The 25,119-nt window shown below is 36.8% G+C and overlaps 1 protein-coding gene across 3 annotated transcripts in view; it reads left to right on the top strand.

Annotated features, from left to right (window-relative positions):
• Window positions 1-25,119, top strand: part of CCSER2 (coiled-coil serine rich protein 2) — a 72,606-nt gene that overhangs the window by 30,932 nt on the left and 16,555 nt on the right. For all 3 annotated transcript variants that reach the window (XM_021397835.1, XM_021397834.1, XM_021397836.1), the window contains exons 5-10: window positions 847-937; window positions 4,219-4,381; window positions 5,106-5,301; window positions 14,619-14,705; window positions 15,463-15,549; window positions 16,779-16,877. In XM_021397835.1, coding sequence (XP_021253510.1) covers window positions 847-937; window positions 4,219-4,381; window positions 5,106-5,301; window positions 14,619-14,705; window positions 15,463-15,549; window positions 16,779-16,877 — 723 coding nt within the window. The remainder of the gene's footprint in view (window positions 1-846; window positions 938-4,218; window positions 4,382-5,105; window positions 5,302-14,618; window positions 14,706-15,462; window positions 15,550-16,778; window positions 16,878-25,119) is intronic.

Raw genomic sequence — 25,119 nt, 5'->3', positions numbered from 1 at the left:
GACTCTTTCACCTGAAAGATGCACTAGAAGTAAATGTGTTAATGGAGTTAATCAATTATACTTTGCAATTGCGTTTCGTCTCTTGCAATAAGTGTACCACTGCCTGAGAAAATCTGTGACTGTTGAAGATTGTGGGATGTTGTTATTACATTTAATGGAGATACTGTCTAAGAGTATTCAATAAAAGAATTTGTATTTCTGTCAAGAATAGGTGTACAAAACGAAAGTATCTGGTGCTGGCATTATGTTTAGCTTTGAAAATAGGAAGATTCAGTTCTGCTCAATAATTTGAGCAGAACAATCTTCCCCATTTTTCTTCTTCTTATGAATAATTTGGTCTTTAGTCCTTCAGTCAAGCCTACATTTAAAGGAGTGGAAATTCTTAACTTCCTGATGTTTAAATCAAGGTACTATGGGTTCCCTACCCTTTTCCTTTGTGATTAACTTTTGATCGATATCACATAGGAGCTGGAAAAGGGTAATTTAACATCTTCTCCGCACAAAGTTGCCTTTGAATTCCAAGTGAGCAACATCATTCATTTTTAAAATGCAGGCGGAATAGTGATGAATAGAAAATTGTTTGGAGTTTTCCATAGGCACAAGGTGGTAAATTGCTTTAATCATCTATCTAGCACTGTTACCAGTGTCACTATTTTGAGGTGAGTAGAAAGGTGATTAGTTCTTGTAGTCTCAGGTAAGGCTGATCTTGGCCTTAAAAGAGAAGAGGCTGCTCACAACATCAGATATGTATCGAAAACAAATGTAGCAAAGCTTTGAAGTAAGCGGCTGTGGCAGTGGAACAAAGTAGCAAATGGAGATGTTTTAATGATGTTTTATTTCCTGAAGGATATCTTGAACAATCTTGATTCCTGTGATCTTGAGGATGATGATCTCATGCTTGATGTAGACCTACCTGAAGACCCACCTCATGATAAAGGTTAGTCATTAGTCAAGCATTTTTACTGTGAAATTTCACTTATTGGATTTCACTGTTCTGACTTCACCTTCAGGAAGGTGATGCTTGCTTCAAATTGTGTTTTTTCAGTTTGCTTCTTTCTTTTCTGAAATACAGGTTTTAATACAATGTATACTTCAATTCTGAAGTTATAAAACTTACTGCCTTTTATTAAAAAAACAAAAAAGACAAAAGCAAGCCAACCCAACTTGGCTGCAGACTGTCTTTAGGCTGATAGTATAAAATAAACTTCAAGCCTAGAGTCATAGAATCATGGGATCTTGGGCAGCTTGGTGTAGTATTAGATGTGGAGGTTGGCTGTCCTGCTTGCAGCCAGGGGGGTTGGAGCTTGATGTTCCTTGAGGTCCCTTCCAACCCAAGCCATTCTATGATTCGAAGCCTCCAGGTTAGTCCTTCAGTCCCGTGCATCAGCTGTATTTGAAAATGTTGCTGCAGTGTTCTTGTTTTTTTTCCAGCTTTGGTGAATGACGGTATAATTTCTCTTGAGATAATTTTTATTGTATGAAATGACAACTGTATCCTAATATAGTCTATACGACTCAGTGTAACAGTAGCCTTAGGTTTTAAATTGCAATATGTTGAATCTTTTATATGCTTCTGTTGTCAGTGAGAGTGCTGGTAACCTTTTCATGGAGAGGATAGATGCTACTAAAATACTAACATTTAAACCAGAATGAGCTAGTTCAGGTAAATTATTGCCATACCCTTTTAATCAAATCCTACTTGGAAAGTTCCAGGCTTTTGATTTTGGTTGTTCCTGACTTCCTCATAAGAATCATCACTGGCTGTTGACTGTAGGTCTTACCTTTGCTTCCCATTTCAGTGGAAGCTAATATGTCTTAAAATGAACAGAAACATTGGATGTGGACTGCAGTATTGCCCTACCCTGTACAAATGACACAAAGTTTTGAGTGTTTCGTTTGTTTTAGCTATCTACTTAAATATCTTTGTGTGTTGTTCTAACCTTTTAAAGGTCTGAAGATATTATCTGTAAGAAAGAGCGGAATGTGTTACTGTAGATTATTTTAGTATTTTTTCCTTCCTCATAGCCTTATTTTCTCCAAATGACTTTCTTAGACCTGAAACATTGTAAAATCTGACCTCTTATTTCTGCTTCAGGTCACTTTTAATGTGTGTGTTTGTTACCAAACTTACTGATGCTTATTGATAACTGTTTCTGCTTTGCTAGAATCCAACTTTTCAGCCCAGATGCTTAAGACATTTTATTTTCTGGAAAGAATAATAAACTAAGCGTAGGGGATTGCTCACAGTACTACTGATTATGCTCTAAGTATTCTTTCAATAATGATAATTGTTATCTTGTTGCAAAAACTCAGAAGCAATTATAAGGGGTAGGTCAAGTTTTTGGTAAGTTTCCTTGTTTATGAAACATGCAGTGCATCCACATCAGTAATTCCATTTAAGATTGATTTAAAAACTGTCCAAAATACGTGCATTTTAAAGGTGAAAGTCTGCCACGAACATAAAAAACGTTATTTTGCTATTCAATCTAGAGATGGGTGATATACTGTTTGTATTTCACTGCTTTCTTAATTGTCTCAATATAATAAATCCATACTCACACTGCTACTCAAGCGTCAGTAGTGTTCATGTAGCTGGAATTTGTCTTGAACTACAGCAATTTGGGCTGAGAAAGCGGTTCAGGTGAAGAAATTAGTGTTTGGGATCAGCATTAGTTCATTACTACTTTCTTGCATTTTTTTTGAAGTGAAATTAATGTGGAATAAATTGGATATCTCTGCTATAATTGCTTCTCTGCTAAAAATTCAGTGATTTCAGAATTCAAGTCATCTTGTGCTTTCTCTTCACTTATTGAGTTAGTCATATTTACTGAACTTTGTTCTTTGTTAATATTCTTATGTTTTTATTCAGTGTCTCAGTTTGCTTTCCAAAGCTGAAAAATGAATCATAAGAACTTAATAACTTAATGGGGGTTTATTCTGTTTTAACCCATTTGAGCTTTCTTGCAGTGCAATCTGTAGAAGCAGGCCTCTAAAGGAAAACAAATATTCTGTTATTTTAAGTGTGCAAGTTAGTTTCTTGCCTAATTTTTAGTTATTGAACTAGTTGATTAAAAATAACTGAACTGTAGATACGAGTATTTGCTTTGTTTGGCAGCACTTCTTGCCAACCCCTTTTCCATACTTGTGTGCAGCTTCAGTGATGTCAGCCTATTAGACTTCCCAGGTCAACAGAAACTCTCCTTGTTTCATTTTGTAGTCCAGGATGCTGCTTGGACACTATTTATAGCAGCCGTTCTAGTTCAACAAGTATGCAGTGTGTGAGGATGGCAGCCTTAAATCACAGGGTAAAACTGGGCTCCCTTCCCACCAAGACGCAGGCTGGGAGCGCAGCAGGAAGGAAGGCCTGTTGATGAGCGTCTCGCGCGGCTATGGCTGAGTAGGCAGCCGAGCAAAACAATGTCCTCTTGTGTAGATTGATTCTTCTAGCAAAGGGCTGACAATGTGAGGAAAACTCGTTGGGTAAGTGAAAGAGACAGTGCAATGGCAGGAGAGCGGTTTGGGACTCTTTGCTGTGCCTGATGGCACGGGCAGCATTTGTTTTGGCTTTGTTTTTAGTGGCTTAGGAGCTGTTGCCAAATACAGCATTTGTTCACTTCAGAAGTTTGTGGAATTTGCTTTGCTTTGCAGAAGTTAGTGTTTTAAAGAGATGATTTGGTTTGCTTGTTTTAAATTGTGCTTATTGTCCTGGTAACTAAAGATTAAAATTCTCTCAAGTTGAAACAGAGGAGTGACTAGAATGAGACACAGAAGTATATTAAGTAATTGTTTTGTTCTAGAACAAAGTACTGACCTTTTTCTAAAATAACCATATTTGTGTTTGTCTGTTCTAACTTTTTAAAAGCCTGAAGATACTGTCTATAAGAGAGGAATATTGTTACTTCAGATTAAAATAATATTTTTTCTATCCCTATAGCCCAATTTCCTTCAAATGATTTTCTTAGACCTGAAATATTGTAAAGGCTGACCTCTAATTCTGCCACAGGTTACTCTAATTCTTTTTAAAAGTTTTGTATGCTAGCAAAAAACCTGAGCTTGTTACAGAGATCTGCTTGACTGTTCTAGAAGTGCTTGCTCTTTTGACTGGTTTGGGAGGGAAAAAAAAAAGCACTGCATCTGCTATCAGTGGGTAGTAAATGCTTTCTTTATACGATCAGGAGAATAAATTCCATATATTTCTCTAATTTCTGCTCTCTATAGAGGAATGTGAAAATATGAGCCGTTATGATAGACAAGACAGAAATGGCAGGCAGCATCAGGAAGGATTCTGGAAAAGAACACCACAACAGCGATGGAATGCACAAGATCACTATCATCTTGGTCACACTGATCACTATATTCATGGTAAAAATGATTTGAACAGGTAAAGGACTTGTCTTTTCTTTTCCCCTCCCTTGATGAGAAATCTCTTTTGCTGCTAAGGAGTATCAAGTGATAAGTGTATATTGTGTACATTGTATTTGTTGTGTATGTTGTAGATGTTATATGTGTTATAAGTATATAATGTGAAAAGACATTTTCAGAATAGTCTGTGAATAGCATGCCTAAGTGGGAGCACCACTGAGATTTGTAATGATTTCTTTGTAAAACTCGGGTAATTAAAATAAGAATGTTTTGACTTGAGCCGGAACTTTCTTGGAAGTGTGATTTGTTACTTGTCTTCATAGGACACTTGTAAACGCTTGCTTAAATTTCTATATCTATTCCATGGGAAAATATTAGTGTCTTGTTAATTTCAAGTTTTAAGTTTGGATGATTTTTTTACTCTGTTTTGTAAATAAATTTAGTCCTACAGTTCTTATAGGCTAGCTTGCGTGGATGAACTTATAGAAATAGTAATGAGCAAACTGATTTCTAGGATACTGTAGTTGTTGGTCTGTTAAATATTTATGCAAGTGGGAAGGAAAGTGAAAAAGCATTGGCATTTTTGATTCTCTCTGTATACCACAGCATGTAAATATAGCCCATGTTACGTAAGTTTGTGTTACTAAATGCTCCTTAGCTCTACTTCGTCAGCCTTCTGTGTGTGTGTGTACATCTATATATAAATATATGTATAAATGGGTATATATGTTTATTTTTATCAGGGGATCAAACTACCTAGAGTCTTCTGTTGGTCACTTTGAAAGCTATGGCACACCAAATTTTTACCAGGCTCCCAGACAGCTGGTGAGCTTACCGGAGAATACTGTGATGCTTGATGAGATGACACTTCGGCACATGGTCCAAGACTGCACAGCTGTGAAAACTCAGTTATTGAAACTGAAAAGATTACTGCACCAGGTGAGCTGTTTAAATGGAACAAAAGCCAGTAAGTGTATTGCAGAACGGGCCCAGATGGGCCAGTCGTCTGGTCTTATTAGACTGCAATTTTCTGCATACGTTGATTTTTACTGTGTTTAAGAAAGCATACACTTATCATTAGAATTTAAAGTAGTACTTTTCTGCCATTTCAGCACTTTACTGAATACAAAAATAGTACATACTGGTATTCTGCTTCTCTGTGGAAGTAGTGGGAAATTAATCAGTAGATATGAAGACAGTCTTTTATTTAATAAGGTCCTAAAAAGGTAGGAATAAAAAAAAACACAAATCAATCACACTGACTTGCTGAATGCAAATTTGTTCAATGGCAATAGCTTTTTCTTTTAATAATAATAATTTAAAAAAAACTTTGTATTCTTCACTCTTAATCATTGCTCTGTTTCAGCTGGAAGCTCTGCAAGTCCTGCTAGGTCAGCTCTATGGGAAGTACTGAAACTTAACCTTACCTGCGTGTTGTCATAAATTTTTAAAGAGCTTTTTCATTTCACCTCTGTGCTCAACAAATTGTGGGTATCCTTGGATCCATTTACGTGTTAGCATGGAAAAATGTATGAGATTTTCTTTATCGCAGTTTTTTCTTAACAGCATAATATAATGAAAATTTGTGCCTTAAAAGTAAAACACAACAAAACAAGAAGCGACTCAGCCCTGAGACTAATGGGAGGTTATGACTCTGCCTTTGAGAAATGTGAGCATTTCCTTCCCATGGTAACCAGGAATGCTAGAGATGTTTTACCAGTGACGAAATCAGAAATACAATTGTACAAAAAATAACAGCATTAGGGAGGATGTGTTCTTAAAGCCTCATGTCTGAGCAGCAGGCAGCATGAACTGTGCTCTCCAACAGCCTCAAGCGTGTGATGATTGTATGAGATAACAGAGGACTTTTTAGCCTGAGCTCTTAATGCCTTTAACACAAGGACAATGAAACAACTAGGCAAATGATCTGTGTGCTTGTAGTTCGGTGTACAAGTTAGAGCCAAAGCTTGGGGCCTTACAGAATACTGTGTTTTAAATCTTGCTCTAATTTATAATAGTCAGACTTTTCAGGAAAGTGACAGGAGTCATCTTGTTTAAAAGCGAACTTAGAAATTAGTTATTTCTGATTTGTACATTCTTAGCAATCTGTGGCTTCTTTTGCCAAAAGTTTGATTTCAACCACTCTTGCCGTAAAAGCTAGTTTTGTAATAACAGCACTAAAGGATATTACATTTTTTTTCCCCCTTGATTATAAACAAATATAGTTTTGCTAAAGTTGGTGTAATTGTTTTCGATCTGAGCACTGAACTAGGGCTAGAACTCAGTTTGGGCCATGTGGCAGACTGCTTTTTATAATGTGTGAAAAAGCAGGATAAAAGGTCAGAGCTCCTTTCAAGCACAAGCTTTAGTAAAGGAAGCAAAAGTTCTTGGATTCGTGTCACCTATACTGTATTTTGAAATATACAGATGGTACGTTTTTAGATGTATGATTTTTAGGACTATTTCTAATTTGGGTGGGAATAGAGCTGTATTCAGATCTCAGGTGTGAGGAGAAGGTTTTTTAAGTTGTATTAAAAATTATACAAGTGATAAACTGTGGCATGCCATACTACAGGGCATAGTGTACAATGAATGTATACCTAGCAGACTCCTAGGGGAGACTTGATGTGCTGTACTGTATTAACTGCTGTGACTGTAGCTCGTATAGCTGTATCTAGGGTATCTTTAAATAACAGAGCTGCAACAGCGTGGTTTCATGTTGTGTTCAGCATTCTACCTGCAAAAATAAGGAGTTAGAGCAGTCTAGCCTTGTCTGAACTCTTTGTGACCAGGACAGCAATGCCAGCAGTTCACATGCTGTCTGCTTGCTTCTTGCATACTGCTATCATTCTGTCTTAAAAGAAACATTGAAATAAGGAATGGGGGGGGGGAGAGTGTCTATCTTACGCTGATTTTTTTTTGAAATTTTTACTGTGTTAATTGTAAACTTCTCTAATTTTGCAGTAACGTTATATCAGCTTATGTGGAGGGAACAATGTACCTTCCTGCACTAAATGCAGTTTAATTATTTGCAGGAAGATACTGAGCTACTGGTGCATGTCCTTAAAATTTAACTGAATCGCTAACTTTCAATTGTAAGCAGTCAGTGACCAGTAACAAGTGGCATCTAAATGTTAATGCCTCTTAAGTAATGACTAAGGTACTTCATTTGCATGTCTAATAGTAAATATGCTTTACTTTGATCTTAAAGATTGCTTACTTCTTCCTCAATTTCTTAAACTTGTTGCTCTAGATTGAGGCTGCAGAATTAGTGTGCTAGAGCTTCCTTCCTTGGACAAGTATTGTATTACTCCAGATGCTCTGCAGCCTTTGAGAGGCAAAGGGCTGACCATCCTCTGTAGTAATTCCTCTCAAAAATGGCAGCAGTGATGCCCCCCACCTTGTCATACCTTAAATAAGGACTTCTATTTTAAGGAGGACTAAAACATGAAGCATGTAGGCTTATAAAAATGTTTCTTTTCAACGTAGCTTTTGTCAGTGGAAAAGAAATTTTGTTTTTCAAACACAAACATTCGTTGTAATGGGTAGGACTGTCTGAACTGTATGAGCAAGGATGAATGGAAAAAGGAAGTCTAGTGCAAAATTGGCAAGTGTGCCAATATATTTTTGCTGAGGGTTTAAACCCATAAGTCACTTGAGTTCCTTTAAAGTGTATGATTGTTGTGTTCTTCTCTTCTTTGATTATGGTGAGATTTGTCAGAAATATTTACCTTTGTCACAGGAGTCCTGAAGACAAGGCAGTTACAGATCTAATTGACAAAATAAATACAAAGGTTTCTTGTTGTCATGTATAAATTGTAACTGTGGTGGTTGTTTTATTTTTTTCTTAACCATGAGGTAGTTTGCCTCATTGATTTCCCTAGGCTGGATTTGGCCGTTGTATATTTAAGTCAGTAACTAAGTGGACCCATTCTGGACGCACATTTAATTTTTTTATTGCACTGCTTAGGAATCTTATGACCTCTGAACCACATGTGTGATGGCTCAGTGATTGTTCTGAGATATTAATATTTTAATCATTATCTGAGTTCAGTGACTTTTGCTAGCGTGGAGACTTTCAAATGTCAGCTGTAAATGCAGTCTTACTTTGGATAATTAAAGAACTCATGAAATAAAACCTTTCTCTGTTAAAATATTGCATAGTAACTCACCTAATATTGTATCCTGGATCCTCTATAGCAGTTTAAAATAATCTTCAGATGGAGTTCAGAATTGTAATGGATTTTGTTTCGCCTAGAGGAGGAAACCAGAAGGTAGTTAATATTTTGCTATGCTTTGGCTGTTTTCTGAAGTAAATTCCTAGCTGAAAGATGCTACTGTCATAGGGATGTGGTTATTATTTCCCTGTTACTACCCAGCAGGGGAACTGCAGAATGTTCTGGAGCCTGTCATTATTTGCCTTCTGGTTTTTTGTATTTTGAAACTGTAAGCTAAGTGATAGGAGGAAAAAAAAACAAACCAAAGATGTGGGACACTGGTAATATCTGCTACTTACTGCTGTAGGATTGTGCTGTATATTAGGAATGGGTAGTGATTAGCTGTTACATACTCCTGCAACCTCCTATTGCTAGTGTAAATGGAACTTAATCATGTCTAGTCATTAGAAATGACAACGGAACAGAAATGTAGAATTGCTTGAGAATATCTTATTATATATGCAGAAACCTTTCACACAAATTGATTTCAGAGTGCATCATCTGTATTATGTAGCAGATTTTCTAGCTGGCAAGTGAATTTTGAAGGATCTGTCCAACTGCTCGTCTGCTAACTCTCCTCTGAAATCATTACTTTTTGTTTCAGTGGAAAATGGAGGACAAATGCCATTAACAGAGTAAGGTCTTGGTTTATACTGGCAAAATGTTTAAAGTTAATTCTCTGTAGAAAAACAAGTACTGATAAGAATTTGCAATATTTAGAACACAGCACAAAATGCAGCATTGCTAATTTAATCTCTGTTGCTCTTTCTGAGGACATGAGGGAGGCACAGGCAGAAGAGATAGTCAGGACCTTCCACTTCTGCACAGCAGGAACTGAATTAAAGAAAATGAATGTGGGGAGCTGAGTTTTGAGAACGCAGGGGAAGGCAAAATCCAGAGCCTTAAGTAACTTGAAGTACTCAATTATACTACAGTGTGATTAAGTGCAGTAAAAAAGTGATCGATAAGCTGGCTAATGCTAGATGGTTAGACTGCCAGTAGTTTTAAGGAAACACAAGTGTGACCTGGGCTCAGTGATTTGAAGGAATAAAGTGACATTTGGAGAGGAGCCACCAACACAGAATGGCAAGTCAGAAATGAAATAAATTAGAATAAATTGGAAGCCTGGGAGAATCAGTGGCCAACCAAATAGTAAATAAGATACGGCAGAATATGTGTGCTATCGTAAGTAATAATAGTTGTTTACTGTGCAGACAATGTGAGAAGAAAATTTTGTCAATGAAAACAAAGCAGAAATTGTGGAACTGAGGAAGATAAAGTGTGTGCTCCTAGGTTGACAAGGTCTGAACAAACTTCAGAATGATGTGGCTAAGGCTTATAAATCAGCTTAATAAATTGAGGGATGTGCCATACTCAGTGATTAGGAGTCTGTCTAGAATTAAGTGCTGGTGCAGTTTTGAGTACTACAGGATATTTCGCTTTGGCTGGATATGGAGTTTGTTGAAGTGGTTTAGATGCAGCATGGTCTGTAGTTCTGCATAGCTACTGATGGGAATTCACAGAAGCCCGCTTCTGTAAATAATCCTTTGTAATCTTTTTGAACTTGGCCAGGAAAACACTAGATGAAGGAAAGTGAATTGTTTGCTTGGACTCCCAGAAAACTTCAGGAGCAGTGTATTTCCCTAAACACAATTTCTAGTTGTGGATGTGCCTGCCACCATCTCCTGCATGCATGGAATTGTCTCTCTGTGGGCAAAATGCTGCTTAGTACAGGTCCGTGCAGGTGTGGTACCAGAAAGGAGAGATGGCAGGTGGATCTGTATACAACCAGCCAGTTTGCTGTTCCTGTGTGCTATCTCAGCTAAATGCTACCTTTCTCACTGACCCACTTTTTTAAATAACTGGTGGTAATTTGTGGAATTTGAAATAAGGATTCAGGCTACTGATGATTTGTGCGGTAGGAATGTGTTTAGGAGAAAGGAGAAGCATAGTGCTATGGAGGTTTGTTTGGTCAGGTAGATTTCGTTTGTTTTTGTTCTTTAGTCCTTATTTTTATTAAAACTCTTAGAAACAAGGAGAGCTAAAGAAATAGGCAACACAGTGAATACACATGGCATATCTTAGCTTTAAACTGTTGGTTACTAGCTTTTGGGACATTGTTATAACAATGTTCGGTGATGGACAACTGAAACTATGGCGTTCATGGTAATATTTCAGTGAAACTGAAGTCAAATGCACAGTAAGATGTCAAGTGGTAAGCAGGCGAGTAGCACCCTCTACTTGATGAACACAGTTCTGTTTGCTTATTTACAAAAATGCTGAAATGGAATGAAGCTACTCACATCATCATTTTGTAGTGCAGAAAACTTGGAATTTTCTGTGATGTTTTTGAGAATCAAAGGCTAGGCCTCGATGAAGCCTTAAAAACTTTGTTCATTGTTTTTCAGCTTCCTTATGAGCTGTAGGTGTTGCAACACTCAAAAAATTCTCAACATGGAATTACATAAGTGGCAGTATATTCTTTTAAAATCCTGCAGGTTACAAACACAGCTTACGTTGTAAGAAGCCACAAGGTAATTGCTGAAAATTAATTTGCGTCTAATAAATAGGGTTTATTTCTTAATAGAAGAACCTAGAATATGTCGTTGTAATGAAAGCAACTATGACCTTCAAGCTTTAAGCTCGTTTTTCTGTGAGGCAATATAGGAGTTGTCTTCTGAAAGAATACCTTTCTCTCTTCTGTTTTTCTAGGAGTTCTACACATGATCTTGCACGTACATTTAGCTAAAAATAAACCTACAAGTAAGATAGTGCAGAGAAATACTAAAACGTTGTTACAGATGATGTACAAATGCTGTAATATCTGTTGACATTTGTTTTCAAAAAATTTAATTTTTTTTCAGAACCAACTCCGTTTTGGATACTCAATGTTTTAAGGGAATTTGTGTGTGGACGTTTTTTCCTGCTACCTCAACCTGTTTCTTTAAGTAGTTATTAATAAGTACAAGATGATTTCCTAAATCATGTTATTGTATTTTTTAAGTTTCCAGCTTCAGGCTTGCTTTAACTCCATAAACCGCACATCTCGAAGCTTGTGATTCCCCCCAGTTTGTTATGCAGGGACTACCCAAAACTGGGCACATGCTGCAGTGCATGCTGTTGGCTGAAACGGAGTAAAAAATTTCCAGTAAATGTGATTGAACTGAAAATCGCTGTAGATTCAAATAGATTCCTGATTGATTTCAAGAAAAAGGTGTGGTCTGTCATTGCATTACTGCTTGATTGCTATTTGAGAGCCAACATGATTAAATGTTGCTTACAAATATATAGATATGAATTTCAGGTTACAAAAATGAGTCTCTTCTAAAGGCTGTCCCTGCCTGTCAGCAGGGACATGTCAGCATCTACAGCATTAATCTCTTTGCCTGCACTGAAAGTAATGTTTAAATATAACTGTAACAAGAAAGTTAGAATATATTATTTGATTTTTTTAATTGGTTTTGCAGTCTTAAATTTGGGAAATAGTTACAAACATTACTATTTCTTTTCTCTCTAATACTGCTGTTTCACAAAAGCAGTCTTCTGCTAAGGAAATTAAAATGTTTTATTCTTGCTTGTTTTCTGCCGTAGCTTATTTTTCAGTGTGCTTGGTAAGCATTTGATTTTGATATGCTTAATAAACTATCTTGTTGCTATTTTTGCAACCATCGTCTATATTTGGCACAAATTAGATTAGTTCAGCTGTTCTCAACGCAAATTCATGGTACTATGAATTATGTATTCTACTATTGTAAAAAAAAAAAAAAAGCCAAACACAAACAAAACAAAAAGCAACACAAAATCAAACAAAAACGTAAGTTGGGTTGAAATGAGCTTGGAAGTTTTTATAGGTAACTGCAGTGTGGTAAGGTTTTTAAGTTTATCATAACTTTACCTGGGGTTTGAAATGATATGTTCACTCCATGTTTCCTAAAGTTGATGTCTTAGTGCATGATTTCTAGGGCGACCAGAAATAATGTGCTTGTAACAAGTTGCATTGTTTTGCAAATTCTGTCTTTGTTCTAATTCGTATCTTTTTTCATGATACATGGATAGCCTTCTTATTCGTACTATTTTCTTTCTCCTATCTTGTTTTTGCAATACAATTAAGAAAGAAAAGCAAAACAGGAAAAGCTGCGTAGGTTAGTCTGTTCGTATGTTCACAGTGGGGTACCCAATGATAGTGTTAGCTATGTGTTTTTTCTCAGTTGCACTGAGATTACTGTATGTAATAAAATGATTAAAACAGAGGTAAGGGAATTGGTGCAAATGGGCTTGGCTCTTGCTTTGCTGGTGAGTATCAGGTACAGTGTAGCGTATAAGTACTTGAATTGCCAGAAAATTTGTGATTTATTTTCCTTGCATTATGACCCTATGCATTAGAGTCATAATCTGCTGCTGCAGAACATTTGATTTCTCTGTTTTTGTGCATTGTATTGGTATTCTACAAATTTAAATTCTATGCAGACTACTTTGTACATTTATTTTGCTTTGTATTTTTCCCTCCCCATAATTAATCCTTCACAGTTACAACTCTGATACTGCTATATCTTTTCTTCTGTGCATTGTAGTTTAATTAGTTATTTAAAGTTAACAAATTTAACCAATGTTTTTTATTGTTGCTCCCTTACTTTAGCGTTTTAGGGAAGTTTGGAATTAAGTAAGGTTCTTTAAGATAATACTGTGGAAAATAATTCAAAAAATTTCAAAGTGCTATAGAGCTATATATTGCAAATTGCTGCTTCATCAGCCTGTCACCTGCTGGCGATCTGCCCAGGGGCACACAGCTGCTTGTGGATTGAATTAAATTGTGTGCTGGACAGCTGAAATATATGCCATGGTAAGGAGTCAAGGCCTCAACAAAAGAGCTGAGTAGTCTTTTCAAACCAAAAAAAGGCCAAGGAAGCTTTTTGATTAAATACATGCATGTGCGTGTGTGTGTGTATATATATGTATGATAAATTTACATATAAATAATGGTGGAAATTTAAATGTAACTGTCTTTAGTATGGCAAAAACAATTTGGAACTGTCTCGATTCCTAGTATTTTTTGTCTTTAGCTCTGGTGATGGTTTTGCATACTCCAGCTGCACATAATCAGCACTATTAGGAAAGAGTAAAAATTGAACAGTTAAAAGTTACAAGCTGAAATGTTTTGCTTTTTGCATCTGGACAATCTCTGTAATGCTTATTTAAAAATTCATAAGGAACTTCTTATGGCATAAAGGCAAAAATACACTTTACATCCATGAAAGGCATAAATAGGACTATCATTTTTCCCCGCAGTTAATCTTCAGTATTTGAGCTGCAGTTTTATTCCGGTGATCTTTGAGGGTGGACTTGCTGGCTCAGACTTGCTGTGGTTTCAGACAGGTTTTGAGACACGATTATCTGTGTGTCTTATCTTTTCTGTGAATGCGCTCTTAGTCTAAGTGCTTCACGATATAGCAAAGTAAAATTATCCATTAACATCATTGCTGGTTTTCCCGCTTCTCCTTACTGTGATTAGTTTCAGAATTAGAAGAGGAAAGAGTGCTTTTTCATAGTTCTAGTTTTTATAATTCATATTTAGTTCTTATGAGCGTGAAATAATTTTGTTTGCCTGCTCAGTAGTAAATGTTACTTTTTTAATGAAGAACATTTAGCTGAAGTATTTTGGCTGTATATTTTGGTGTTATTCAGACATCTTTGAATGGATGCTAAAGGAAATGAAGCTTTTAAACTGGCATAGTATCGCTATTCCATCCTGAAGTAAAACATTTAAACAATGGCCAATTTTTGCACAAAATCAATATGTTTTGACATAGCTGCATCTACTTTGTGAGGAGAGGCTGTTCGGGGCTCTTATTTGGACAGCATACGTGTACTGCTGCAAGGCAGGCTTTTATATCAGAGAAAGAAAAACAGAATTCGTAGGGAGGGAGTTCAGGTGCTGTAACAGGCTCTTCAGAAAGGCAGTGTATCTATATCTTTGAAAGGGTGTTTGAAAGGGGGTTGTTTAAGCAAATAATTTGATCATTTGTTGTTGTTCTCTGTTAGAACGATGAGGATGTGTCGCTCCAGGACATCTCACTCTCGATTCCATCAAGTCCAGAACCGCAAGAACCTGAATCAACTTATTTTAAGGTAAATGACACTGATTTACTTGTCAGAGTAAGGGATGCAAACTTGTTTGTATTTGTCTTATGAAGTAGTGCTCCTTGTATCTATTTAAACCTAGCAAATGTGTATGTATATGTATAGATCATGCCAGTTTTCTTCAAATAGAACATAACCTTCTGAAATGCTTACTAGTCGCACTACAGTTAAGTAGTTAAAATAACTTTGCTTTTTTATATTAGTAGCAGTCCTGGGCATTACCAGCTGTAGAGTAACATCTTAAAGATTTTTCTCTCTGTTTGTTAACTGTTAAAGTTCAAAAAGACAATGTTTCCTCTGAAGTGTAATAATACTATAATTATTTAAGTACTTAGATTTTCTCTTGGCTTATCTTCCTGGTTCCTTAGATGGTCTAATACTACTACTGCAAATACAGCTAGAGATAGTATTTGATGGTTAGGGTTTTTTCTCTAGCTTCTTGTACAACAGATGAATCTACATCAAAACTGCAGCTGATTTACTTACGCAGCCTGTAGATTTAGTGGGTTAACTAAACTCTTGAAGTCTCTTTAAAAATAAATAAATAAATAAAATTCATTGTTCATAAGGTGTTCTCGTTATCACATCTCACCATGCAAATAAGGCAAAGAAAGATTACTATTCACGGAGCCCTATTACTGCTAGGGCTCCGTGAACCTCTGATGTAGTATATCCTATAGAGCTGTTGATTTAGATTGTGTGGCCCTTAGGGGAAAAACTCATATTGCCCAATGTTCTGTTGTAGACGGAAGATTTACTGAACGAGATCAGGCAGCTTAAAGATGAACTGAAGAAAAAGGATGAAACAATCAACCAATTAGAGCATCAACTTGTAAGTATAATGTTAAATGCTTAATAAAATTCCAAGCAAGCACTGAAGAGTGCAAACCTAATAGGTATTTCTCGTGAAGGCTTTAAAAGGGATAGACTTCTAATTTTAACTCTTCTTGGGGGGATCTTTCATTCAGGAGGCCAGTCATGATTTGTATTTTTTAATATTGAGCAAATAAATAAAAGCTATGGCTCTGAAACCAGGGGACATTTACAAATCAGATTCAGATGAACACCCATCCCCAAGAAAAAGTATTATATGCTTATTCGCTTCTTACTCTTGTTCTAAGCTAGCTTTGGATTTTATCCTGTGTATTTCTGCATTTGCTTCTGACAGACTAGCTCACTGCAAAGTTGTCACATGTTTTCAAGCCATTTCCTCAAGTAACTTAAGATAAATTGCTTTTTAAATTCACTTCAAACTGATTGTCTTGTTCTAGTCTCAATCAAAAACACAGAAGAGTAGCATGGAGGGAGGGAGGATATAATGCCATTTAAATGTAGGTAGGCCTTTCTAAGAACATGGTGCGTGAACTTCTGTGGGAATAACTTTTTTCCTGCAATTTCCTGTGCAATCCATGCATTTTCCATGGCAAATGATACAGTGTACTTACAATTGCTTTTACATACCTTCACATACCTTTTCAGTTATTGGTGGTGAAATGGATTCACACCCTAGCATGTCCAAGTCTGACATGGGATATGAATTTTTTTATTTTATAACAAGTTTCATAATAGTCCTCACATACCTTCCCTTGTCAAATAGTAGAAACCTCTACAATGTTGTTTCAGTTTCATCTTTTTGCATATAGTGAGTAAAGACTTTGAATGCACTGTTAACTAGCCATTCATCTTCTTGATTAATTGCAGATATTTGCAGTTACTGTACTTTTAGGTGCATATGTATATATTTGACAAACTTTTCAAGTACTCCCCTTGAAAATAAATATTACTTATATTTATATTATATTTATTTCTATTCATTTATATGAATATTTATATTTATATTATATTTATTTCTCCTTGAAAAACAAGTATTCCAGAGGAGTTAATTGTTAGATGAACAAATTAACACAGGGACTAGTACTTCGTTCTATCGTTGCATAATAAACACGGTAACCAAGTAATGCCAGAAGGCATTAGGTGCTGGGCCTGAATGGTGCCTTTCAACAATCTTAATTAGAAAATAACTAATTAATTCTCCATTCTGTTTCTTGGGTGGTGTTTAAGGCCAGTAGGTGTAACTGCCAGAAAGACAGCCAAAAACCTACAGTGGCAAAGTGCACGTATGCTGATAAATTTACACAAACTTCCTGGAGGAGGAGTTCTGTGAGTAAAACTTGTCATGACTTTTTTGAGTTTCATTCCTCAGTTTTATGATTGGTGCACATGCACAAGTTTGTCGTACTTAAGAGATTATGTATGCTATTTATTAGTGTTTTGTTCATATGTCCTTATTGCTGTGCCTAGCTTAAACATCCTCTTGCAGACCTAATCATATTTTAAAAATTATAACAAACATTTATTTTAATATATGTAATTCTGAATTCTCTACTGAATCATCTTTTGAACATTGATGTCATTGTCAACCCAAGCTGTATATCTAACAATACATCGACATTTTCTTATCTTGTTTTTGAAGTTGGTTATTCATATCTTTTTTTCTTTTTGAAGTTTAACTGTACCTGTGTGCACATCTGAGGAAGAGTAACAGCATATTCTTAACCTTAAGTCCCTAAATTTAAATAACAAAAGTTATTTTATTTCTTCAGTCATTTGTTTGTAGAAATGGTTGAATTAAAAAAAAAATATTGGGTGAATGTCAGTTTGACAGAGGACATTTTAATTCCCATATGTTGTTGCACGGATCATTTTTGCTCCCATGTACAAAATTATTGCATTCTTAATAGAACTGTAAGAGAATACTTAAGATGGAGTGGTAGTCGGGGGGAGGGGGGGGGCGGGGGAGACAACACTTCTGTTGTTGTGTAATAATATGGAAATGTTTTTGAATGATGAACAAGGCTTTTATCAATCAGCAGCAAGTAGTCTTCAGATTATAATCTTTCAGGTACTGCTGTAGCTAGAGAATCCTGAAAATTGTCTTTAGAAGACTGAAAATGGGTTAGACTCTTTAGTTTTGTTTTACCCTGCCCCAAGTTATTTGCTGTCAAACTGTAGTAAAGATGAATCAACCATACCACTCCTCTAAAACTATTCTTTTAAATCTCTAGTACTAGGATAGAAACGCCACCGTATGGTGTGCTCACTACTTCCGAGTGAATCCTTTTTTTCCATTGAGACCATGTGTTCCAACCTCCTGTTGTGTGATTAGAACCCGAAGTAAAGAGAACATAACCTTAAGTGGCTCTTCTTTTTTTTTTTTTTTTTTGCTGTGACACCTTTGTTTTTCCACAAAGCACATGTAATGTCTTTGTTTATCCCATTCATTTCTGTTCTCCTATACCTTTGGAGCTTTTGAGCTCTTACGTTCTTTTTTCCCTAGGATTTACTTTCATATATGTGACATGCATGTGATGTTTTTCTGTACTGATACTATTGCCAAGTTAGAGACTGTTGTTGTTTCCTTGGTCTTTTTTTCCTATTTCTTTCTCTGTATAAATTCAGAAACAGATTATCAACTATAAAAAGTTAGTTGGTAGCTGCAGAAGCTTTAGTTTGAGCAGTCTGTAGTATTAATTCTTGAAACAAAGATATCAGGAGATGGAGGATGGAAGAGGCAAGTTAGTATTTCAGCTAAAAGCATTCATTTGGCCTTATTATCTCTTTGGTCAGAATGAAGTATGTGTTTTCTTCAAAGTTCAGTACTTCTGTTCAGAAAGACACTTCAATGCCATATGGAAATTAAGTCAGGTTAAGGGAGAATATATTTATAAATTAAAAAAAGAAACAACAAACAACATAGTCCAAGCTATGCTCATGGTTGGGTGTGTGTATATGTATATACGCACACTTATGCAAAGCAATCTTCTTTTCAGGAGCTGTTACTTGTAAATCATGGCTCAAAAGTTTGGGGCACAATGTTTTCTTTATCTTCTTTTGGCTAAATATACAGTATAAGTGTAGAAAGTCTTGGTATGAAGTCATTGTTGACCTTGAATTCAGTGACAAAGTGTCACTTGCAGTAGAAAGAAGAAACAAAAGACTGCATTTTCTTGAGGGACAAATACAGTAAAAGCAAATAGCAGGAAACAGGTGGCAAAAATGTATTATCTCTAGGAAAAAAAAGTCTTTTTTTTTTTGCTTCTTTAACATTCCTGTTCCATTTAAAATAATGGCCTTGAACTGACGGTGCAGGCTGGGAAAAATCAGGTTCATTGCATCTAAACATGATTTATATCACAAATGTACTTAATGTTTATGGAAACTATGAAGGTTTTGTATAGGCTACAGTTTTAAAAATGAAATTATAATTGAAATTTTTGCAATAGATGTAGAGCTCCTTTGAGGCATGTAAGCTTTTTGAATCTTTAAGCATGTTGATAATTAGCAAAGTTGATGAATATCCAACTATTTTGTTTCTTTCTTAGCCCTGACCTGCCAGTTACTTTAAATGATGTCGAATATTAAAAGTTACTTTGGTTAGGTTGGCATAACTTTATTACAAATATGTAACACTTTACAAATTCTAGCAGAACTGATACTGTAAGTTAATTCATGGAGCGTAAGTCCCTGTACCTACAGTAATTTGCTGTTTCAGAAAGTACTTCCAGATATGTACTTAGTTAATGTAGTGTTTCATAAAGAATGGACACTAGAATGAACTAGGGAATAGTGAGAGTGGAAATCAGCTATTAAAAGATCTCAGGAATTTAAGAACTGTATGTATTACAGTAATTCATTGCGATTTTAGTCTTTGTTTAGTATAGCTGATAATCTTGCTAGCATGATTTTCCTAATAAATAGACTTGTAAGTATCATTAATTGTATTCTTTAAGAAATCTTCTTATTGATTTGTTTCTTTTTCTAGTACTAGATACGTTTCTAGAAAATGGCCCATCCTGCTGTAGTAATAAATTTATCTGTGACCACAGTTTTTTGAAAGTAGCTTTAGGTTATTTTTACCGATTTAAAGATAAACATGTACATAAATGTAAGCTACGTAAATTTAGGTTCATTCTTCAAACTCATTTTGAAAGCTAAGCATATTAAGATTTGATAGCTAGCTATGTGTTGCCCAGCCACTCTCTGTTACATAGAATTTTGCATGTAGTGTCCTGCTCAAAACAACATTCTGTAGTTTTATTGTCTGTATAGTCGATGATAACTTAGGGGGAACTATTCGTTTTGGTTAGCCATCCTCAAGAGTAGAGTCTTGTGCAATTATTGACTGACAGGGCTAGATAATGACATTTCTGGAAGGGCTTCATATAGATCTCTTTTAATTAACTCACTTCCAGTCAATATATGCCTACTGTTTAGCTGTGATGAAAAATAGAAGTAATTAAAGCCTTGAAGAACATATAAAATAAAATATAAAATTACTTGAAGGATTTAATGTTGATGGAGAAAGCTTACAATGTGAGCATCTGTTGCCACAACTGTCTCTCAGGGTTTGCAGCACTGTTTCAGTAATACTAAATACTTTTTCAAAATTGAGTTGACATGTCAAGTCTTTAGTTTATATTGACAAATTATTTGGCTTCTTGGACTGGAAAGGTTGTTTGCAGATGCTGAAAAGTAAAATATGAGCAAATTAATGATAAAACCTTGAATTTAGATGAAGATGCCTGTAAAGGATTCTTGCCCCCGAGATCCAATTCCTTAGCATAATGGATTTCTTCTTAGTTTGAATATTCTCTCATGCCCTGGAACAGTAAATAGTGTACAGTAAGAGCTGGTTTATTCCTTTGTCTCAGAGAAGTAAGTAATGATAAGATCAAGTTTTGTTTCTTAAAGTTTTATGTATGTTCATTCATGTCTCTTTTAAAACAGCAGTGTGTATGGGAGCAGATGTATTCTTGTTCTTTGCTACATCTTAGTCTGCACTTTGCCTTCCTTTAGTGTATTGTTACACCTTATTTTTCCATAGACTTTCCCATTATTTTGGTGAACCTTAATAATAATTTGGCTGTCTCTGCTTTCTATTGTTGTCTTTGAGTGTCATCTTCCACCTTAGCCTTAGTTTTTTGTATGGTTTGACTCTGCAACTATTAATTCTAACCTCCAGGTGCTGAAGCCTAGTCACTGTGTTTATCTTCACATTTAGCATAGGTTTCTGTCATTGTCCAGCACTTCTCTATTGTTCACTTGCTCATCTGTTATGCAAAGGTTGTTCTGAAAGTAATGCTTCCTATTTATTTTCATGGAAACTACAACAGCTACAAAGAGCACAACAACACCTTTTGATAGAGCAAATTCTCGGCTACAAAGCATCTTTTTTCAACATAGTCACTGCCAGTAGCTATACTTTTTTTGCCATCAATAAATGAGAGCCTGCATGCCACGCTCATAAAAATCTGCACCAGCAGAAGTGATCCATTGTTTCACAGCTACTGTGACAGCATTGTTGCTAAGAGAATGTTGCCTGTGCAGTCCATCTTTCATTGGCCTGACCAGATGGAAGTCAGGAGGCACCAAATCTGGACTATATGGTGGATGTGGTAGGATAGCCTAGCCAAGAATGGCAGTGTGCTCCACGGTCTTCAAGCTGGTATGGGACCTGATGCTGTCATGTTGCAAGAGAAAGGTTGCCACCTTCTCTGGCCTAACTCTGGAAGATTGGGCATTCAGCTTATTGTTACAATGTAGTAGTCAGAATTGATGGTTTGTCTGAGTTCCAGGAAATCCAAAAGAATCACGCCTTTCCAATCTAAAAATATTGTGCACATCGCTTTACCTGTTGAGGTGCTGTGCCTTGAACCTTTTCTGTGATGGGGAATTCACATGTCGTCACTTCATGAGCTGCTGTTCTGACTCCAGTTTGTAATGGTGACAGCACATCTTGTCACCGGTAATGGTGCGATCCAGGAAACTGTCATCTTTAGCCTCATATTTGTTCAGTAGGTCCTGACAAACTTGCACATGCTGTTCTTCCTGTTCCTGCTGAAACATACCACCTTCCACCTCACTGCGCTCATATCCACTGTTTGGTCTCCATCAGTGAATGTATGCCATTTATTCCACGTGGAGGAACTGAGTTCCATACCTTTGCTTCATTCGCACTTCCATGTCTGACACCGCTCTGTCAGACTGCCCCTCTGCTGCCATCTGTGGCATGGCAACAACATGTAACAGAATATTGTCGGGAAGGTTCAACCTCTGCTGCCATACCACCAATATCTGCCTCTGACATCATGGGCCACCATAACAAAATAGGAGGCATTACTTTCACTGCAGCCCTCGTAATATACCGATTACTAATACGTTCTCTTTTTTGGTAGCACAGACCATAGCTGGGCTAGGTAATTGTGTTGGACATCTGCTTCTTGCTTTGTTACAGCAACACTGTTACATTGTGTAACAGGCAGGCACGTGCCAAAAAGTGAGCCTTTAATGCTTTTGTGGATGATTTTTGTTTGTTCAGTAGAAAACTACCACATAGAATTTACCTTATACTTCCAAAATTACCATTGCATGCCAGAGTTACTCATCTATATCTTTCTGCTGCTAGGCTAGCAAAGGGAAACTGATGCAAAAACATTTGGTTTGCATTGATGCTTGAAATATGTCATAGATTTCTTTACCATGTGATCTCTTAAGTTTATGTGGGACAGCTGCTAATGCTAGCTGAGACAGTAAAGATCATCTTCATAGTAGTGCTCAAAAGCTCTGGACATGGACCTTTCCTGCATTTTTTTTCTGCAGCAGGAAAGACTTTTCCTAGTAGTAGTAGTTTTGAATGTTGGTATATCCTTGGAAAAAGAGCTGCAATATTTGGCTGATGGTCTAAGACTACTATACAGCAGTAGCTTAGAAATATTTCTCTTGTCCTGCTCTGGCAGAAGCATGTCATAGAATCATGAAGGTTGGAAAAGGCCATTAAGATCATCTAGTCAACCATTAACCCATCCCACCATGCCCACTAACCATGTCCCTTAGTGCCATATCTACCCTTTTCTTGGAAACCTCCCTGGGCAGCCTGTGCCAATGCATCACCATTTTTTCTGAGAATAAAATTTTCTTAATTAAAATTTTATTTCCAATTTGAACCTCCTCCTGGTGCAACTTAAGGCCATTACCTCTCATCCATTGTTAGTTACCTGGAAAGGGAGGCTGAGCCTCTTTTGTAGTTGTAGAGAACAAGGTCTCCCCTGAGCCTCCTTTTCTCCAAACTAAAACAACCCCAGTTTCCTCAGCCGCTCCTCATAAGACTTGTGCTCCAGATCCTTCTCTGGACCTGCTCCAGGGCCTCAGTGTCTTTTTAGGAGTGAGTGGCCCAAAACTAAGGATGGTACTCGAGGTGTGGCCTCATTAGAGCAGAGTATAGTAGGACAGTCACTTCCCTGCTCCTGATGGCTTCGCTTTTTCTGATACAAGCTAGGATGCCATCAGCCTTCTTGGTCACCTGGGCACACTGCTGGCTCATGTTCAGTTGGCTGCCACATAACACCCCCAGATCATTGTCCTCTGTGCAACTTGCCAGCCCCTCTGCCCCAGGCGTGGTAGCAGTGCATGAGGTTGTTGTGAGCAAAGTGCAGGATGTGGCACTTGGTCCTGTTTAAGGTCATACAGGTGGCCTCTGCCCATCAATCCAGCCTATACAGATCCCTCTGTAGGGCCTTCCTACCCCCAGGCAGATCGACACTTCCTGCCAGCTTGGTGTCATTTGCAGTCTTACTGAGGGTGCTCTCAATGCCCTCATCCAGGTCATCAATAAAGGTATTGAAGAGGACAGGCCCCAGCACAGACCCCTGGGGAACACCACTCGTGGTTGGTCACCAGCTGGATTTAACTCCATTCACCACCACTCTCTGGGCCCGGCCCTCCAGCCAGCTCCTTACGCAAAGAGCGTACCTGTCCAAGCCACGGGCTGCCAGCTTCCCCAGGAGAATACTGTGGGAGTCAGTCAAAGGCTTTGCTGAAGTCTAGATAGGCAATATCAGTAGTGTTTCCCTCATCCACCATGCGGGCCACCCGGTTAAAGGAGATGAGATTGGTCAAGCAGGACCTGCTCTTCATGAATCTGTGCTGCCTAGGCATGATTCCTCAGTTGTCCCGCATTTCTTTTTATTCATGTGATGGGTTATACCAAGGTTGAAGTCAGAGCACTGGAAAAGTCTGGCAGTAATCTTTTTGTATTTTTTAGGTTATTTTTTCTTATTTTTTCTTAAAAATTAAGAACAGCAGCAACAAAAAACAGGTTTTCCAGTGCAGTTTGGGTTAAAACTTTGCAAGGCTTTTAGCAACAATTGTACAATCTGTCAGGATCTATGGAAAATGTTCATCTTGTTCTGTTTTGAGTAGGTCATATTTTCACTCTTTTCTGGAGTTTCCTGTTTTGCTGGATAGTTAAAATTCTAAATCACTTTTCTTTTGAGATGCTTTTGCTGTTTCCCTGTTTCAATATCTGTGAAATGAGAGGAATGGGATTAAAGTTGAGTGCCTCAATGCACATAATAGCTGAGAGGGGAGGATCTCTTGAGGCTGCTGTCTAGCATTAAAGTGCAAGTGGAAAGACTTGTATCACAGCTGCAGAACCTTGAAGAATCCAAATATTTTTAAATTTATTTTTTAATAAAAACTAGGGTAAGTACTGTTCTCATCTTTTAGTTCTACTATAGCTTCCTTATGCGTTTTAGAGACTTTCTGGTAATCAAGCTATCTTCCCTGCACTTATTAGGAAACTGCAGTTTTCTGTGTACTTTAAGTATGTGCCATAATCTGAGGAGATATGTTTATTTAGTGTGAGTATGCTTTTTTTCCTTGGACATCCGAGCGTATATTTGGCTAATAGAGGGAGGTGGGTCTGAGGCTTTTTAAAGAAAAAGCTTTATAAATTTATTTGCTGGAGTTTTGTATGCTATTAAAAGAAAATCCATCTTTTCATAAGTCAGACTTATTGTCAGATAACTATGTCTTAATGTGATTTATGTAGAGGATCAATATAATATTTATAACTTGTAAAACCAACGTAAGTTATAATACAGACACTAATGAATCTCTAGCACTGTATTTCTGGTTCCTTACTTGATTCCATTGATGTTGATTTTTAATTACTTTTTTGAGGTACAGTTAAGCAATGCTTTTGATTTTTATAAAGGAGAAATTTGGCTTTCATTTGAGACTTGTCCATATGGAGCAATGTAAACTTTGAAGTCTGCTGCCAGAGGAATAACTAGTTCTCCTTCTCAACTTATAAAATGTTCCTTGGCAATTCTGAGAGGGGAACTGAGCCTTGCCTAGAGAGCAATTCAGTCTAGCAGGCAAGACACGGGAACAAGTTACTTGCCCTTTCTCTATTTACTTCTTCAGTCAACAAATAACGATTAAATATCATGAAGAATTACGGAGCAGACTGTATTTAGGGCTGTTCCTTGAAGTGCTAGTGTGGATACCTAAAAGGTACTGGAGTGTATCAAGACATCTAAATATTTCTTTGCTTTTACAG

Source organism: Numida meleagris, chromosome 5 (assembly GCF_002078875.1).
Source record: "Numida meleagris isolate 19003 breed g44 Domestic line chromosome 5, NumMel1.0, whole genome shotgun sequence".
Classification (NCBI taxonomy): Eukaryota; Metazoa; Chordata; class Aves; order Galliformes; family Numididae; genus Numida; species Numida meleagris.
The sequence above is the reverse complement of the archived record's forward strand: the minus strand, read 5'-3'. Positions and strand labels throughout refer to the sequence as shown.